The sequence below is a fragment of the Cavia porcellus genome, unplaced genomic scaffold, assembly GCF_034190915.1.
Source record: "Cavia porcellus strain 051 isolate PalLab524CR breed Dunkin Hartley unplaced genomic scaffold, mCavPor4.1 scaffold_9, whole genome shotgun sequence".
NCBI classification, from domain to species: Eukaryota; Metazoa; Chordata; class Mammalia; order Rodentia; family Caviidae; genus Cavia; species Cavia porcellus.
The window spans coordinates 72,226,438-72,245,691 of record NW_026947492.1 but is presented as its reverse complement, the minus strand read 5'-3'; the positions used below and the strand labels follow the sequence as shown (position 1 = coordinate 72,245,691).

At 39.2% G+C, this 19,254-nt stretch overlaps 1 protein-coding gene across 2 annotated transcripts in view; it reads right to left on the bottom strand.

The window, feature by feature from the left end:
• Syt9 (synaptotagmin 9) overlaps window positions 1–19,254 on the bottom strand; it is a 187,714-nt gene that overhangs the window by 35,288 nt on the left and 133,172 nt on the right. The window contains exon 6 of one of the 2 annotated variants that reach the window (XR_010049865.1): window positions 18,621–18,745. Coding sequence is in view for 1 of the 2 variants with exons in the window: in XM_003462437.5 (XP_003462485.3) it covers window positions 18,621–18,750 (130 nt within the window). In the remaining variant the exon portion in view is untranslated. Of the gene's footprint in view, window positions 1–18,620; window positions 18,751–19,254 lie in introns of both variants that reach the window. The other variant, XM_003462437.5, reaches the window with a different exon arrangement.

The following is a 19,254-nucleotide window of genomic DNA, read 5'->3' as shown; positions in this document are numbered from 1 at the left end:
GGTTTTATTCTCTCGAAAATAAAAAAAATTGAAAGCACCAATTATGTAATTAATGATAATACACTAGAACAATTCACAGTCTTCTCCACCAGACTCTGCAAAGGCAGGAGTTTCATCATCAGGCCTGTGTCTGCAGCTCTCAGTGTGGTACCTGGTTCTCCTCAAGGGAGAAGGAGCCATGTGGAGCCTTCACCTCAGGGAGCTCCTGGTGACAGGGGCACACAGCTCCAGGGAGAGTTGCCTCTTCTTCCCTTTGTAGCTTTACACAACACTGCTCTGCAGTGATAAATCCACAGATCATGTCTTTATATTTAACCAAAGGTTAAATAGTTGTGGTAAAAATAATTTAGTTGTGTTCAAGTAAATGTGAAACAAACTCAGACATGAAGTGACCTATGCAGAGAAGAGAAGATAAAAACCAAGGCAGGGCGTTGATTTCTAGCAAAGATAAACGATGAAAAGTCTAGAGTTCCAGTGTTTTGGAGGAAAGACCAGAAAAGATGATTCCAAAAAACATGTATGCAGTTGATCATGATTTGACATATCCCAAGTAACTCCCATACTGGATCAAAACGACACCACCCTCTCTGAAAATACATATAATTTACTTCGGTGTTTTTCATACTGAAAATAGTGACCTGTTATTTGGTTTTGATGTCAGTGGTGAGCATTCTTTTTAAAAAATAAAATTGAAAATTTAAAAACAGTTTCTCACATCAGTCTCTGTGTTATTTTATGGAGCTTTTTGCTTTAGTTTTAATCTGTGTATGATGATGTCAAATGTATTTCTTGGTGTTAATCATACCCCAGAACATTTGAGGCACATCGCTCTATTCTCCGTATAACTGAGAACTTGCTGAAACACTGTGTCACAGCTTATATTCTTGACACCAGTTTTGCTGAAGCGTTGGGAATTCCAAAAGGCAAAGAAATGAGACACTTGGAACATCCCCCAGAAAGTTATCTTTATTTGAGCATAGCAACAGCACCACTGAAAATTGGTTGCTGAAAGACCTGAGTGGAGTTACATTTTTTCCCAAAATTTGGTAGTAAATTTTAATTGCTGCAGAAAGGAATCAAACTTCACTATTGGATTCTATACTTGGTGCTTTCAGATATGCTAGAACAGAGACAGCGAACCTTTTAGAGCTTTCAGTGATACAAACAGCCCACAGTGGCACAGATGTGCCGTAGATTCACTACCGTGTGGCCATTTTATTTAAACTAATGTCCCCATTTACAGAGGAGGAAACTATCTTTAGAGAGATCCAATAACTTGTTCAAAGCCGGCAGCCCTAGGTGGTGGAGCTGGCATGACAGTCCCCTTCCTGTCAAAACACCAGTGACAATACCACAACCGGGCTACTCTACCAGAAGTTTAACTGAACTATGCTTTTCTGGGATTAAATGATTTTACTTCTCTCAATTTTTGGCTGCTCTGATCGTAATAGTTCTTGTATTTACTATTTTTTTCTCTAATCCCCTCTCCTCCCTTAAATCCCTCTTTCCCTCCTTATTTACAAAAACTTTGTTTCCATTTTTTCTTTTCCCTTTCTTTCTTCCTCCCTCCCCATCCCTTGTTCCCCCTCCCACTGGAATATCTTATTCCTATTTTCCATTATCTATTATACATTTTTGTCCTTATTCATCTTTTCAAATTCTCACACTAGAGAAACAATGTCATACTTAAACATGTGTGCCCAAATTTATTTCATGTGAGAGTATGGACATTTTTTTTCCTTCTTTCCCTTCCTTCCTTTCCCTCTTCCCTCTCCCTAGTTCCTCTTCCTTTTAAATAAACTGTTGCATTTACCTGCTGTACACATTCAATTTACCAACTGAATTTAACCTCAGGAATGAATTCAGCAAAAAACAAAACAAAATTCCCCAAACACTCCGAAACAAGACACTATGGTATCAAATGGTAAGACTTTAACCTGTTTTAGTATGCTAAGAACTAATTTACATTTGTATCTATATACACGTGTACACACACACATATAAATAGATAAAAAATAATCCAGAATCACATGGAAGTGTCAGGGACATCCAGGCTGGGCCAGACTTCACAAGTTTTTAAATCCTGAATGCAGTTTTACAAATCATCATTTTTAAATTCAAATGCAAACTCACATCAATCCCTCTGATGGCAATGCCTCCAATTTCCCTTCCCACAGTGCTGCCAAATTCTGTTTCCTTTGGTCTCAATACTTCTCTTCCAGAGCTATTCTTTCTTCAGCTTGCAACAACATGGAAGAAATCTTACACACCAGTCTCCCATCTCACTCACTGCTTTCGCCACTAAGAATGTCCCATCAGTAGCACAAAGCCTTAAAAACAGAGGCCACCTAAAGTTCTCTGAGCATGGAGCTGTGGTGATGGAGAGGGGGCTCAGTCCTTAACTTCCAAGGCCTCTCTGCTAGGCTAGGAATAAGGGAAGCATCAAATCTGGTCTACATTTCTTTTTTTAATCCTCCTGCTTCCCTATAATTCTTTGTCTCATAGAGTTATCTTCTTAGTCTGTCCAGCTGATTTTCCAATTAAATTATATCAGTCCCTGTTTATAGTTGCTCAAGGACTGTCGTTTAAGGTGTGGAGCTGCTCTACTTCCTCTACAACAAGGGGCTCAGCATTATATCCCCAGTGTTATTGCTATTATTAATTCTGCCCTTAGCTCCTGCTACTGAGGAAGCCCACGCTCGGCAAGACTGTCTCCTGGGCTCCCATGAATTCAAACACAATCTGCAAAGACAGGGAAGGAAGCTACACCTGTGCTTGGGGGCTTTGGCAAGATATAGGCTTGAATCAGTAAGAGTCACATCATCTTGCCTGAGTAGTCCTTGCAGACTCCGATGTGACTCAAAAGTTCTTTTCTTCCTTATTATTCCCTCTCTTGCTTTCAAGCCTCTCTTCTGGCAGCAGCAACTTCAGCGAAAAGTGACTTCCTTGTAACAAAGAGCTGCTTTCTCAAGGCCTCTGCTCTTAACTCTTTTATGCCCACTGATATGTGGGAGGAGAAGGACTGGGGCTGGTGCTGATGATACCTCTTGGGTGAGGGATTAGACTCTGTCCTGACCCAATGTGACTGATTTCAGGCCCCTGATTTCTCCATGTTATCCTCAGAGTGCAGGGGTTTTCAGTTATGATTTCTTTTGCTGAAAGGATCTCTGGATTCTCATTCTTGATTTAAGATTTATTTTTAAGTAAGTCCATATTCACACAACATGTTGGTTTCACACTTAAAAGACAATGGAGTCACATGATTTGTAAGTAGTGCTCTAAAAGCTACTCTCCTGGAGGTAAACAGTGTGCAACTTTTAGGAACATATAATTTAAAATGCAGCTGGAAAAATCTGATTCTGTCACCCTCACCCTCAGCTACATGACACAAGGACCAAGTTGATGTCATCCTTCAGGCTCAGGGTAAAGAGGCAGACCCATTCTCTCATGGCTTTCATGCTTCACGGTCTTGTGATATACTCTTCCATAGACAAGAGGCTGTCAGTAGTTGTCACCTCATTCCTGGACTTTGTGTATCAACGTGAGTGGAACATACACAATGGTCACCTCCACTACCAGGTTATCCTCCAAAAATGATCCCACTTTGATCCTTAAAACTGGTCATAAAGAACTCTGCCATACCCTCTTTAAAATCCTGATCCTAATCCCTGTTGGGAATCTCTGTCCCTGTGTGAGGGCGCATCACTGCTCTGGAGGGCCCCACCCACTATCCCTGCTGGGAAGTTTCTTGAACCAGGATGAGAACACCAGATGCTCAGCCAGATAGCTTATTTATGGATTCTGTGAGCCGCACTGCTGTCAGGCCAATTCCCATTTCGCCTAGTGAGTAGTATTGCTGGTCAAACTCAGCCTTGTTACTTCAAGTGACCTTGACTCAAAGCAACAAAGAAGATACTTTAATCCTTCGTTTTGCTGTAATAAAATACCTTTGATTGGGTAACTGATAAACACAGCAATGTATTACTTACAGTTTTGGGCAATAAGAAGTCCAAGATCAAGACACTAGCAGATCTGGTGCCTGGTGAGGTCTAGCTCTCTGGTTCAGTGTGCCTATTTGCTGTACCCTCGCAGGGTAGGCCTCTTTTCTAAGACAGACATGCTTTTCTGTTCATGAGGACACAGCCCTTACAACTGAGTTATTTCCCATCTTTTAATACTACCATGCTGGGGATTAGGTTTCAACATATATTGTGGAGAGGGTAACAAACATTTAAACCACTACTGAAGTAGAATGCAGATAAAGCCCAGTGGAAAACACAAACAGATGTGGATTTATTTGGATCTAAATCTCTGTGCCCCCTTCAGAGACTTCATTAAGCATTAATAACAGGGAGGAAAATCCAGAATGTTTATATTTTTAAATTTAGTCAGTCTTAATCCCTTTGGATGGCATTTACTTTCTTGATTGGTTTTATGACCTTTCTCTAGTAAACTGTCAATCTGAATACTCACTATCAATATGTACAGTGTCTAAGCATGCACCATTCAAAGCCTCAGCTACCCAGGAAGAAATCACACTGCTTTCCACCCTCATTTATAACTGCTTTCCTTGCTGACAAAATCAGAGTACAACTCACTATATCATATTCCTAAAAGTTCAAGTTGAATAATGTAATTTTTAGAAAATCTCCTTTCTCTAAGCATTTTGATTATGAATGTCATATTTATGTCCTAAATTTGAAATGAGAGAAAATATATATTATAGCACTGTTCACTGTAGGCTTTAAATTTATTTGTACAAATAAATTTTACTTTCAAATAACACACTAATAAAAGACACAGTTGCTAAAATATTGTTAGAAAGCATAGATTTTCACTTTTCCTCTGAACTGATGAGCTGAATGAAGTATAACATGGGAGACGCTGATAGCGAAAGATGGTTATGTGACTAATGTTCACTGCTGAGCAAGCCTGGAACTAGTGTCACCAGTCAGAATCAGAGCAAGCAGAAAAGACATCCAGTACTCAGGAGGCAACTAAAACATATTCATGCTGCCAAGGCGTGAGTAACCACAGAAGTAGGCAGGCTCCTTTGTGAGTTCTCATGTACTTTTCGTTGTTGGAGAGCAGGAATGAAAGTTGACCACCCCAACACAGTTTACTGCCCACAGAGAAGACTCTATATTCATTTGACTTTGCTATTCTGTTTTCATTACCATAACTTGGCTTATTCCAAGAGACTTGCTGAGAGAGGTAAAAGTTGAAAATAAGATTATTTTTCATTTCTGCGACTTCCAAAAAACCAGCAACTATTTATTAGAAAGCATTTGTGGAGTTCAATACCCCCAGACCCTTTGAATCCCAGGTAGGACATCCTCACCTTGCTGTGTTAAATCATGATCCTTACCCATTCCTGACCAAATCCCCACCTGCTTCCCTTGTTATACTGAAAGAACCATCTTACACCAGACTTCTAAATATCAATAAATCAGACCCCTTTCTATCCATTACTAGGGAAAGCAACATGCTCAGCTTTATCCCAGCAGGTTGTACTGATGATGTATGGCAGGCAGCATCTGACAGGAGCACCTCTAAAAAGACAGATTTACACACGCAGTGGGCTTCTTTTCTGCTGGATACTCCACTGTCAGCCCAGGCCCTTTCCCAGGCAAAGGCTATCCCCCTGGGGACCCGCCATCAGGAGTAGGCGTGGTTCCTTCTGTGAGTAAAATAAACTATGTTGATCCATTTTATCTATGAGGAAAGAACCTGCCTGTCCTATCCTGTTAACAATCACCTCTGAATGCAGTTCCTAGAGATGGAGGGAGCCCAACTCAATCCCATTATCACCCTCCTTCTTATTTAATAACTATTGGAGTGTGACCCTCCAGGGCAGAAACTGCTGCTGCAAGGACATTTGTGATTGAGAACGGAGTCAAGATGTAGTTGACTTTCTGTTCAGGCAGATTTGTTATTTTCCATCACATTGATGTTATTTTTTGTACCTCTAGTATTTACCTTAAGCACTTTCTTGTTTTGTATGATTACATTCTCTCCAGATCCTTCCAGAAAGTTACTGGTTTTATATTCCATCAGAAGATGAGAAAATATGCTTTTTTCTACAGATAATCCAGTACAAGAAATAAGATTTGGAGAAATCTGAATGGTCTTGGCTTGGCTTGCTGACCATACCTTCTAGCAGCTGTGAACACAATGCCCCATTAACATTAACTGTGTGTGCTTCTCCAAACTGCATTCTGGGCACTTACACCAACTGGCATAAATACTAAGAAGTTTGTTAGTGTTTGCATGTCTCAAACATGTGGCACATTTTTATGTTCTTTGTGATCAATCTGCTGAATTTCATCATTAAAATTTTTTGTAGTTGTTAAATCTCGAAAATAAGTCTTTTGCACTGTCAAAATATCCTATTTAGCTTTATTTTTCTCTTTACAGATAAATGGGTGGAAGGAGTCATTACCTTATGTAAAATGCTGCTGAATTATTTCCCTGGTAAGAGAAGCCAACAGAAGAGCTAATCTCCTTGTCATTTCCCTGACCAGGTCTCACTCAGGGTGCAGCAGTCTGCTGTCCAGCATTGGGATCTCTCATGAAAGGAGAAAGTGAAGTATTCCAGGTGCTGGTTGCCCATATTAGCTTAAGGAAGGTCCACCATGCTTTATTAAGAGGCTTCAGTTGTTCTGAATATTTCTCAAAGTGCAAAGCCAGTGTCATAAGATGGAAGTTCTCAGGAGCCAAGGGAGGAAATGGCATCAGCTTATGTACCTCTCCTAAGCAAGAGAAAAGGTAATCAAAGCTTATAGTTTAATGAGGGATACTTCCATCTGAACAGCGTACTGCTGAGTCAACTTCAGGGACTTTTCCACCTGGAACTGACTTCTACTTCAGATTCCACTCATGGAGGATTCTGGAAGTTCAGAACTAAAGAGACCCAGTTGATTTCATTATATATCTCATTTATTTATTCTTTGATTGAGTCATGTAATACTAAGTATTTACTTATCAGGTATGGTATTTTCATTGTCTATAAATCATATCATCCTGTGTTGATTACTTTTCTGGTTGCTGGGACAAGATATTGGACACCCAAAGTTAAAAGAGGAAAGCTTTATTTTGCTCTTAGTTTGTAGAGTTTTAAGCCCATTAATTGGCCAGCTCCAAGGCAAAGTGGCACATGGCAGAGGGGCAACTGTTCATGGCAGCAGAAGACAGTAACAGCAAGCAAACAAGGGAGAAGAGGGGAGACAAGCTTCTTCCTATGCCTGATATTGTATCCAGTCTACCAGGATTAGGGCAGTACCAAGCCAACTGTGGAATGTTCCAGCAATTACTCACCCTTAATTCCAAAACCCTTAGTCCCGACAGTGAACCATGAATCAGTCACAAACTCTAGATTAAGCTACCTCCAAAAATCCCTGTGTAAAAGTGCATGAGGCTTTGGGGAGACATCTAGACACAAACTATGACATATCTCACTCATTTTAAATCACTGCTATATATTTCTGCAAGCTGAAGGCAGATCCCATAAGGTCAGTGATCTGGTGCCAGCTATTCTCCCCAAAACAGGAGCCTTAAAGCCAGGACTTGTTCAGTAAATAGAAACTATTCCAAACTACAAACATGCTCATTAAATATTGAGGGAAACCTTGACATCATATGCAGGTTTCTTCGTATGGTAGAAAGAAGAGAAAGTAGTATACCTTTGGCAGAAGAGATGGAGAGGGTGATGAGATTCTCCTTTTACTTTAGACTTGAAATCCCAGGTTCAGATGAATTTTGGTGGAAAATGAAGGCAAATAAGGCCACTGGGCCAGCATGAGCAAGAACCAAGTAGAAATGACCGTGTAACTACACACGTCTACAGTAGCACTGAGGCTGCCACAGCTCCATGAGTCCTTTCCATCCACATCCTTTCTCTCTGCTAAATCTGCTCTGAAGACAACAGAGAGCTTACATGGTTCACTGTATCACTTCACAGTCATGTGGAAAGCCATGCACTTATTCTTGTCAGTCCCTCTGTCTTGCTAGGACCCTTATCAAGAAATCTACTCCTAAAACTTCTGTTGGATTGGGTACCAGATCAGGTCCCGTTTCCATGACCCAACCTGCAGAACCTGCCTGAGAATTGTGGACCTGAAAGACTCTATGCAGGCTCTGCTGAGGATCTGATAAATATCTAGCAATAGTTTGACAGTGTAACTTCAAGACAAGATTGGATGACTGGTACATGCTTTCAGTTACAGCCCTAAATTTATATCTTTAATGAGGCTGAAGGTGATAGATAAGATTCTGATCATGTCAGGGTGTATGGAACCATAACTGCTCCACACTACACTGGAAATTGTATAACCCTGAGTAAAGAGGAGCAGCAGGCTCATTTAGATGGTCCCAGCACACTGCCAGAATGGTGCAGAATCTTTTAAGCATAACACACATATATGAACAAAGGCAGATTTGGAAAGAGGAAGATTGAGCCACATTTGAGTATTCCTGAGTAGAATTTTCGGTGTCAGGATTTTTCACCTCTGTCAAGCAGGGTAACATTGCTGATCTTTTTCTACATATGTTCTGATTGTATTCATTTCTTTCATTCGCCTAGAAAAGTAAAATTTGATTTAATCAAATGCTGTTTGCCTCTGTTTTCTTCATCAAATCAAGCTTACTACTCATTAACACAGAAGTTGCACACTGCTACACACGGAAATGACGAACACCTGGAACTGTTTCCTATTATTCTCCTTCGAAGCTCATGATGTAGGTCAGCTCCGCATGCAGCAACATGACCAGACCAACACCCTCCAGTCTGGGCTGTCCAGAAACAGGCACTCTAGCAAGGGATCCTCTGGCACTCTCCTGCCTCCTATGTCTCCATGGGGGGATACTCCTACCGCCAATTCCCAGGGCCCTGCTCTAAGGGAGGTTACACCACTTTCTAAACCTTTGACATTGTGGGTAGCAAAGCAAACGGTACTGGCTGACCTTTGAGTGTGCAGGGAAGCCATCCAGAATCCCTGATAGAGTAACGGATTTTTGAACTCATTGGCTTTGAAGACTCCATCTGCTACCTGCCCTGGCAAAGTCAGGGTATACTGGATACAACCTGAGTAGGCTGCCAGACCCCTGCAGGGTTCAGGGTTCAATCCTAACCTGGTACCTCAGTACCCAGCAGTGAAGATCTGTCAGGCCAGCCTTTTGTCACAGTAAATCCCAACTCCTCCTTTCATTATCTCTGCTTCTCTATCATATGCTATGTGTGTATATACAAACATACGCACATATCAAGAGGACTGTGATTTTGATCCAAAGCAGAAACTTAAAAGTATAACAGGAACTTATCTTTACAGCAAAGGAAAAGTGGTAAAGAAACAGAACTAAAGTGTATCTGTCTGCAAGTCCTCAGTGACTTCTCCTACCCCCAATGGAGATGATGGCTCATGGAAGGGGGTTCTTAGCCTCTCTGTCATTATCCATGACCAATGCAAACATTAAAGATGGCATTTCCTTGTCTGATACAGTTCCAGGAGGACACACAGAAGCCTGTCAGAATGAATGACATACATGATAATAGTAACTGAGAAAGTCACTGAGAATTGTTACGTGCCAGCCATGGTATTGCACTTCATGTAAATTAACTTGTTTAAGCCTCCCAGTCACCCTAGAACAGCAACACTGTTATGGCTACTTTACAGATGAGAAGACTGAAGCAGAAGGAGAAACAACCAGCACACAGCAGCAGAGCACTGGGAATCTAGGTCCATCCAGCCCCAGTGTGTATGTGTTCTTGCGCCCTGTCTACAGCCTTCTCTGCCCAAACTGTGGCCAGCAAAGCATGGCCAGCCTCCTAGTGCTGCTTTTCATCTCTTCTGGTACCATTGCCCCAATTCTGCCAGTTACATGTTTATTTCCAAAAGGGGAAGCATTGCTTCTCCTCTTGGGATGGATCTGGAGTCCAGGGCATTACTTCAAAGAGACAGAAAACAACAAGGAAGGAGTGCTCTCCTCCCCGTTTGCCCTCCTATTAAGGCGCAGGCAGTTCATTTCCGTAGCTCTGTTGCAACAACTGAGAGAGGACCAAAGTGATTCTAACTGCTGTGCAAATGACTCCCCAGTTTCAGTGGTTAAACTCTGAAGACATTTACTTCTCACTTACATAACTATTGAACAAAGATTTGCAAAAAGTAGTACACTCATGGCTTAAGGAAGATCTGCCAGGTGACCCAAGTCACAAAGCACTTTCCCTTCAGCAATGAAGGAAGACTCCAAGGCCTGTTTTCTACCCTTCTTTTGAGTAACACCTTTGCTGCTGAGAGCCGGATATGCCACTCTCACTAAGAGTTCCTCCCTTGCTATGGTCATTGAAGAAGAACTGCTTTTGTATGAATGAGGACTCAGCTCTCAGCTCTTCCACAACCCTCATTCTTATCCTTTTCCTATTTCCTGTCACACAACTTTGACGCTACTAATTACAAGTAAGAATTAAAGTTGGCTATGAGTTCTAAGGTGCAGAAGTCTACTACAATTTGCCATTGTCCATGGCAGGCCTGGACAAATTAATGAGTGCATAGATGACTTTCTTTGAGAATTCTACAAGGACTTGAAGAAGTGAGGTATAGTTTAGTCAGTGTCGGTCTCCCACCTATTTCTCAAGTGCTTCCAAGGTCCTCTGAGTTTCTCTTAGGGATTAATTTTGAGTCCAGGAAAGAAAGTCTTAGTTTTCATGGCCCAGGGGCAAAGATGTCTTTAGGAGCCTGCAAATTAGGGGGCCTTAGGCACTCCTTGAATACACTCAGAGGCCCTGATGCTTGGAGTCTCCCTCCTGACCCATTCCAACAAAGTAAGTGTCCCTCTGTCCTGAGAACTGGGCTAGGGATTTTGCTGTCTCTCCCACAGTGGACCCACACATTTATTCTAAGCAGACACCTGGCTATCAATGGCGGACACTGGGCAAAGGTTCTGATCCCACCCCCTCAGGATGACTGTGCAGGGAGGGAATGGCTCCATCACCAGGAGAACCAAGGAATGGTCCCTGTTTGGAACTCAAAATACTCTCATAAATAACTGCTTTCCAGTATCCTTGTTCCCAGGGGTTCTGGTCTTTTCATTTGGTCAGAGCAGAAAGCAAGAATGCTCTCACAAGTCTCCTCCAAACACAACAAATGCCTCTTTCATCTCTGCCCTGGTACTACTTTGCACAGATAATGCTCATGGTCTGCACTTTAATGATTAACTTATGCACTATCTTCTATTTCTCTTATCAGCTGTAAAGGTTACAAGAGAAGAGAGAGCTTCTTATTCATCACTGTATTCTCTATATCTAAATGACATTTGATTCTCAGAAATGTTGCTTAGTAAGTAAATTACTTTTGAGGGAATAAAATTGAGTCAATGAACAAAATAAATGAGAGGAACTGGCAGCTAGTATAGGGAAAAGCCTACAACTCGGCAACCAGCTTACCCTCAGGTGTGCAGGTGTCTGGGTCCTCCCACCACACCACCAACCAGCAGCCAGTGCAGGGAGAAGCTGAGGACTTGGTAACCAGCTTCTCTGCAGGAATCCAGGTATCTGGCTCCTCCCACCACACTAGAGGACCAGCAACCAGTGTGTGTGGGAAAGTCCAGTACTCCATAATTGGCCCTCATGCTCATTTTTGTCTTCTTTTCTTTTGTCTCTTTTTTCCTCTTTCCCTTTTTTCTTCCTTCCTTTCTTTTTTCTCCATTTTTTCTCTTTTCTAAATGGCTGGGGAGAACTTCAGGCACAGAATATTAATCCTATCCCCTAAAACTCAAAGAACAAGTTTATATAGTCACTCAAATACTCCTTCACTCTTCTGTATCCTTTTCTTTAGTTTCCAAAATCTTGCGCAATCATCTTGTCCCCCAGACTTGTTTCTATTTCCTTTGCAATTATCTTGGTTTTATACGTTATCATCCCTAAATCCCCACAAGAGGGTATAAACCACCCTACCAAGGGGAAACATTTTGCATACAAACTCTTAATTGATGATTGGGTCTCTTACATAATGATAGACTTTGTTCCTATGGTCTAAAACACAAAATCAATAGTTACCATAGTTTGTCAGTTTCTAAATTGTGCTCAGTGCTACAGATATTGCTAATTTTACTACTTCAGCTAGGATGTTGTATCTACTATAGTCAGATGTTCTATCCTCTGTAGCAGTGTTGGGAAGCTCTAGGGTAATAACCTCACCACAGCTGTATATAAAAGGGCTGGAAACTGACCCAAACAGATACCAATCTCCCACTCTTAATAGACTGAAATGATAGGATCTTGGGACAAACACAAACCAAGAATCTAATACATAGAAGACATCCCTGAAGAACAGACTTTTCCTAGAGAGGCCTTTATACTAGTAATATGGCTACCTACTTAAAAACTCACAAGCATCACCATAGGAAGCAAAATAAAAAAATTTTTCCAACATAAAATGACAAGACAAAAAAGCAAAATGTAATCTTAGACCTCTCCCCACCCAGAAAAAGGCCAGGAGACACTGACATAGAAGAAATTGGAAGATGTACACCTGACATTTCTGAAATGATAGCAACTGAAGTAAAGAAACAAAATCATGAGCCTATGAAGAAAATAAGATCAGAAACAATCACTAAGGTAAAATAAAAAATGTCAACATTTACAAAGAAAATGATTGGTAAATCTAGGATAGAGACAGATAAAGAAATATATGGTGAGGAAACTGTGAAAGAAATATAGGAAAGAAATAGAATGCATGAAATGGATTCAAACAGACATATAGGAAGTTAAAAATTCCATTGTAAGCTGGCAGAATCAACTTGAACAAAACAGAAGACATCCTTTCAGACCTTGAAGACAGGGATGTGGCTAGCAATTATAAAAGGAAAGATCTCTTGAAAAGAACAAAAGATCAGGAATCAACAACTCAACAGCTGCAAGACTATGTAAAGAAAAATAATGTAAGAATAATAGGTGTCAATGAAAAATCAGGAGTCAACACAAACTCCATAAAAACTATTTGTAGAAGTAATAGCAAAAAATTTCCCCAAGTGTGGGAAAAGAATCTGGCATACAGATGAGTGACATATAAAACTACAGCTAACAGTTTACAGTTATAAATCTATACTCAGATATATAATAATGATCTCAGAAATTCAGTACAAAAACACAGTACTGAAAATTTTTAGAGAAAAGAAACAGATTACCCATAAGGAGAACTAATTAGAATCATGACAGACTTCTCAACACAAATAGTCAAGTCAAGAAGAGTTTGAAGTAAAGTGTTTCAAGTTCTGAAAGAAAATAACTTCCAATCCAGATTGAGGTATCCAGAAAAACTCTTTCAAAATTAATGGAGAAATAAGATACTTTCATGACAAAGAACAACTGAACAAATTCATGACCACCAAGCAAACACTACAAAGGGTAGTGAAGGATATTCTAGAAAAGACAAAAATGACTACAATCCCAAGAACAACAACAGAAAGAAACCACCAAGCAAGGCAAGCAACCAAACAAAGGCAAAAAATAGAGAACCAAGAGCAGAAAAATAACATAAAAATAACAAGTCAATACATACTGGTTATTACCACAATGTAAATGGCCCCAGTTGACCAATCAAAAGAAACAGACTGGCAGAATGGATCAAGAAACAAGACACAACAATATGCTGCATACAAGAAACACATTTAACTCAAAAACAAATTCATAGTCTGAATGTCAGAGGATGGAAAGCAATACTACATGCAACAAGAAGCTAGAAAAAAATAAGGGTAGCTACTCTGTTGTGAACTTCAGACCAAGAATGATCAAAAGAGTAAAGAAGCTCAGTACATTCTTGTTAGGGGGAAACTTCAAGAGGAAGAAAAAACAATCATAAATATATATGCACCAAATATGGGAGCACCCAATTATATAACAAAATACTAATAGACATGAAAAATCAAACAGGCAATAACACAACTGTAATGGAAGACCTCAATACTTCATTGTTATAAAGAGATAGATCAATTAGACAAAAAAAATCAGAAAAGAAATAACAGAACTGAACCAAACCTATGAACAAATGGACTTAGTAGAGGTTTTTACAATGTTTCACCCAACAACATGAGAATATGCATCTTCTCAGCTGAGCATGGGGATGTTTTCTAAAAGACACCATATACTAGCCCATAAAACATACTTAAGTAAATGCAAAGAAAATTATCCCATGCATATTAGGCTGATGACAGAGCAACAAAATTGGAAATTAATGACAAAACAAACTGCAAAAAGTGCATAAACACGTGGAAATTAAATAATACACTCATGAACAACCAATGGATCACAGATAAAATTTAAGAAGATATTAAACAATATCTATAATCAAATGAAAATGCAAATACAACTTAATGGAACTTGTGAGATGCTATGAAAGCAGTCCTGAGAATGAAATTTATAGCACTGAATTGTCACTCCGGGAATATAGAATGAGCACAAATAAAAAACTTCATGTTGTACTTCAGACTTCTAGAGAAAGAAGAGCATGTCAAGCCCAAAGTCTATACAATGGAGAAAATTATAATGATCAGAGCAGAAATTAATGCAATTGAGATTTTTAACAATACAAAGAATCAATGGATTGAAGAGTTGCTTTTTTGAAAGAATAAATAAAATTGATAAACTCCTAGCCAACCTTGCCACAAAAAAGAAAGAAATAACTCAAATTCATGCAATAAGGAATGAAGAGTGAAATCACTATAGATCCTGTGGGAATTCAGAAGATCATCAATACCTACTTTGAATATGTTTACTCAAATAGGATGGGAAACAGATTGGACAGATTCTTAGAAATGTATGAATTACCAAAGCTGAATAAAAATGATATAAAAATTATGAATAACCTGATATGTTTATGAAATTAAAAATATAATTAAAAACTTACCAACAAAAAAAAGCCCAAGTCCTGATGAAATCACAGATGAATTCTACAAGAAATTTAGAAAAGATTTTAACATCAATACTCCTCCAACTCTTTAAAGAAATTTAAAAGGAAACAATACTCTCTAACTCATTCCTGCAGGAAAGTATTACCCTGATACCAAAATCAGAGAAAGGCCCAATCTTTTTAATTACAGGCCTACCTCCCTAATGAACATAAATGCAAATATCTTCAATAAAATACTAGCAAACAGAATGCAGAAAATCATCAAGAAGATTGTACAACATGATCAAATGGCATTCATCCCAGGAATGCAAGGATGGTACAACATATGCAAATCCTCAAACATAATACATCATACCAACAGAGCCAAAGACAAAGATCATATAATCATCTCAATAGATGCAGAAAACGTTTTTGATAAAGTCCAATATACATTCATGATAAAAAAAAATCCCAGAGACAATCATAATAGATGGTCTTTACCTCAATCGAATAAAAGCCTTCCATGACAAACCAATAGCTAACATCATACTAAATGGACAAAAACTGAAGGCTTTTACTCTAAGATCAGAAACAAGACAAAGATATTCACTATCACCACTCCTATTGAATATAGTTCTGAAAATATTAGCCAGAGCAATTAGACAAGACAAAGAAATAAAAGAAATAATTAGAGGAAAGGAAGAAGTTAAATTATTTAAGATAAGATGATACTCTACATAAAAGACCCCAAGAATTCTACCAAAAGACTTCTACATTTAATAAAGAAATTCAGTAGTGTAGCTCAATGCAAAGTCAGCACTCAAAAATTAATAGCATTCCTATACACAAACAACAAACTCACCGAGAGAAATCAGGGAAACCATATCCCTCACAACAGCATCCAAATGGTAAAATATCTAAGAATCAATCTAACAAAGGAAGTAAAAGATCTATACACTGAAATTATAGTACTCTGAAAAAGGAGACTCAAAAGATATCAGAAAGTGGAAAGATATCCCTTGCTCATAGATAGGAAGAACTACCATTGTGAAATGATCATATTTCCAAAATTGTCATACAGATTTAATGAAATCCCAATCAAAATACCTTGAACATAGCTCACAAATCTAGAGAAAACATTCCTAAATTTCTTCTTGAATCAGAAGAGTCCTAGACTAGCAAAGGTAATCCTGGGCAACAAAGGCAAGGCAGGAGGCATCAACATCCCTGATTTGAAATTATTCTACAAAGCTACTGTGATAAAATCATCATGGTACTGGCAAAACAAAACAAAACAAAACAGACCTGAAGATCAATGAAACAGCTTAGAAGATGCAGGTACAACTACAAACACACTCCTCCACTTTATCTTTAATAAAAGGGCCAAACATATTCACTGGAAGAAAGATAGCCTCTTTAGTAAAGGATGCTGGAAAAACTGGCTTTCCCCAAGCCAAACACTAAAGTGCACTAAAGTCAAAATGGATCAGAGATCTAAATATCAAAACAGAAACACTAAATTGATTGGAAGGGAAAGTAAGTAGAAATCTTGAAGACATAGGGGTAGGCAGACAGTTCATGGACAAAGCACAAGTTGCATGGAAGAACTTCAAAGAATTAACCACAGGGAAGTCATTAAAATTTTCTGCACATCAAAAGAAATCACCAACAGAGTGAAAAGACAAGTCACAGAATGGGGAGAAAATTTTAACCAACTGTTCCTCAGACAAAAGACTTCTACCTAGAACACATAAATAATTGAAATCAGCCCCCCTTCCCAAATTCAAAGACCCAATCCAAAACTGGGCATCTGAGATGAATACACACTTCTCAGATGAAGAAATACAAATGGCAAATAAATACATGAAAAAATGTTCAACATCATTAGTTGTTTGAGAAATTTAAACAACCTTGAGATTCTATCTCACCCCAGAAATAATGGTTATCATTAAGAAATCAATCAATAGGGACTGGAGATTTAGCTCAGCGGCATAAGCGCCTGCCTTGCAAACAGGTAGTCGTGAGTTCAATCCCTGGTACCGATAAAAAGGAAAAAGACCAAAAAAAAAAAGAAATCAATCAATAAATGCTGGCAGGGCTGCAGTGAAAGAAGAGCTGTTCTCCACTGTTGTAGAGTACAGATTTGTACAATCACTGTGAATATTAGTGTGGAGATTCCTTAAAAATTAGGATTGGAGGTCCCATTGGAATCAGTTATTCCCCCTTCTAAGTATCTTCCCAAAAGAATTAAAAACATCACACCACAGCAATGTATGTGCACTCATGTTTATAGCAGCACAATTTAAATAGTTAAATCTTGGAAATAATGCAAATGTCCATCAACCAAAGAACAGATAAAGATAATGTGGTCTTTTTATACAATGGAGTACTACTAAGCTATAAGTAATGATAAACTCAGGCCTTTATAAGTAAATAGATGCAACTAAAAACCAGTCATAAGTGAAATAAATCAGACATGCTTGTGTAAATATCTTATTGTACTCCTAGTGTAAGAAACTCAAAGAGTTATTAATATCCATAAGGTATAAGATATTGTGCCCTGAAGGAAAGAACAATTGGGGTAGGGGGAAAAGGATGGGAAAGAAAAAAGATAAATGTATACACACACACACACAAACTCAAAATAGTTAGGCTAATTATACTACTCATTTCTTTTAGTTCATTGAGAAGAATGGTTTGTCCTTATATTGTATGATCAATTTTGCATGCCTATGTCTTAAAGTCTGAAGATAATGACACAATATATTAACCAGTGTTGATTTCTTATTACCTTGTTTTGAAATTCTGTATCATTGTTTTTATTGGTTTTTTTCTTTTAAAAAAAGGAGAGAAGAATGAATAAACAGTGACACAGAATGAGTGAATGCATGAGGATGAAAGTACCGGAATGGTGGCCAGTTGCCTCTAGGTAGGCTACCCTCCTTTTCCTACAAATAAAATCTTATTTGCAGCTGGCCACCGAACAAAAAGAATATATTTTGCATCTTTCGCTACCAAGAGACTTGCTGAAAGTCATGCTTTTTTACACCTTTTCATGGCCTGGAAAACATGTGATGGTTGGAACTTAGCCACCACACTGCATAATGAAGTGACTTGAAGGAAACAAATCCCAATGGGACCAATGGGGACAGTAGAAGAGAAAGACAGAAGATATCTAGGTCTCTTTTCATCCTGGATTCACCGTAATAACACTGCACACTGTTTCCTTCTGGATCATTTGCATATAGGAAAGAAAATTCCATTTTACCTACTGTTGTTTTGTAGTGCATTGTTTTTTATTATATAAAGTTGAACCTGATACTTAACCAGTTTACACAGAATCACAATTGGTGCCAGAGCCATTCCTGGATTAAAGACCTCTTTTCTCTCAGGCTCAACAACAGACTCAAGACAACACCTGATAGCTTAAAATGCCACACTCACCCAGATTCTGCAGATGCCCTCTGAATGCCAACCCAAAGCCATGATGTGAAATCAGATAATTTTGATCTTTTAAAAAGTCGATCAAAATGAGTGATGATCCCTGATAATGTTCAAAACTTACTAGACTGATGGGAGTACAGACTGAACCTCAGATTGAAAGCAGGTCCTAGGAAATGTAACCAGGGAAACGTATCTTTGAGGTAGATCCCGGTGCTCTGATACTTTTGGTGCTCTTGCATTTCAACAGTAAAGCATTTACTATCTGACGAAGTACAGCACACGGGGGTCGGGCCTTACCTCCACCAAGGAATGCCAGTGTGCGATGGGCTTCCGAGGGTATGACAGCATTTCGCTCCAGTGGTCTCGGCCCAGCCTCTCAGCCTCGTTGCCTACTTGACACACACCGATGATCTCATTGTGACCTACACTGTGAAAATGGCCCACAATAGTTTTTTCTTAAAATTTTGGTATATAGGAGCAATGGCTATTCAATTAAACTGATGGAACACAAGAGGAAGTGCTGTTTTTTTACTCCCTAAGTAAAAACTATAGGCCAACCTTAATAGCCAACAGGACTTGGGATTTGATGCTGTACCTGGCTTTCCTAACGCTGACATGGTTTATTTTGTTCCCAGGAACCCTATGTTCAAAAAATTTCCTGATATATGCTAAGAGTACCTTTTCTGGTTCTAGAACTGGGTTGGACTTCAAGCCCATATAGTAAATAGGGAGCCCATCTGAAAGACTTTTCTTGTAACAGTGGCCACCAAAATTCCTACAAGAGGCAACCAAGGATGAGTAATGGAGCAGCTCTGAGGCTGCAGTCATGGGTGTTGAGCCCACAAACAGCATAGCATGGAGGAGGCTCCTGGATCTCCTTGCTCTCAGTTTGCTACAGAATGCTGTCATCATGTGCACTTCCCTCTTCCCA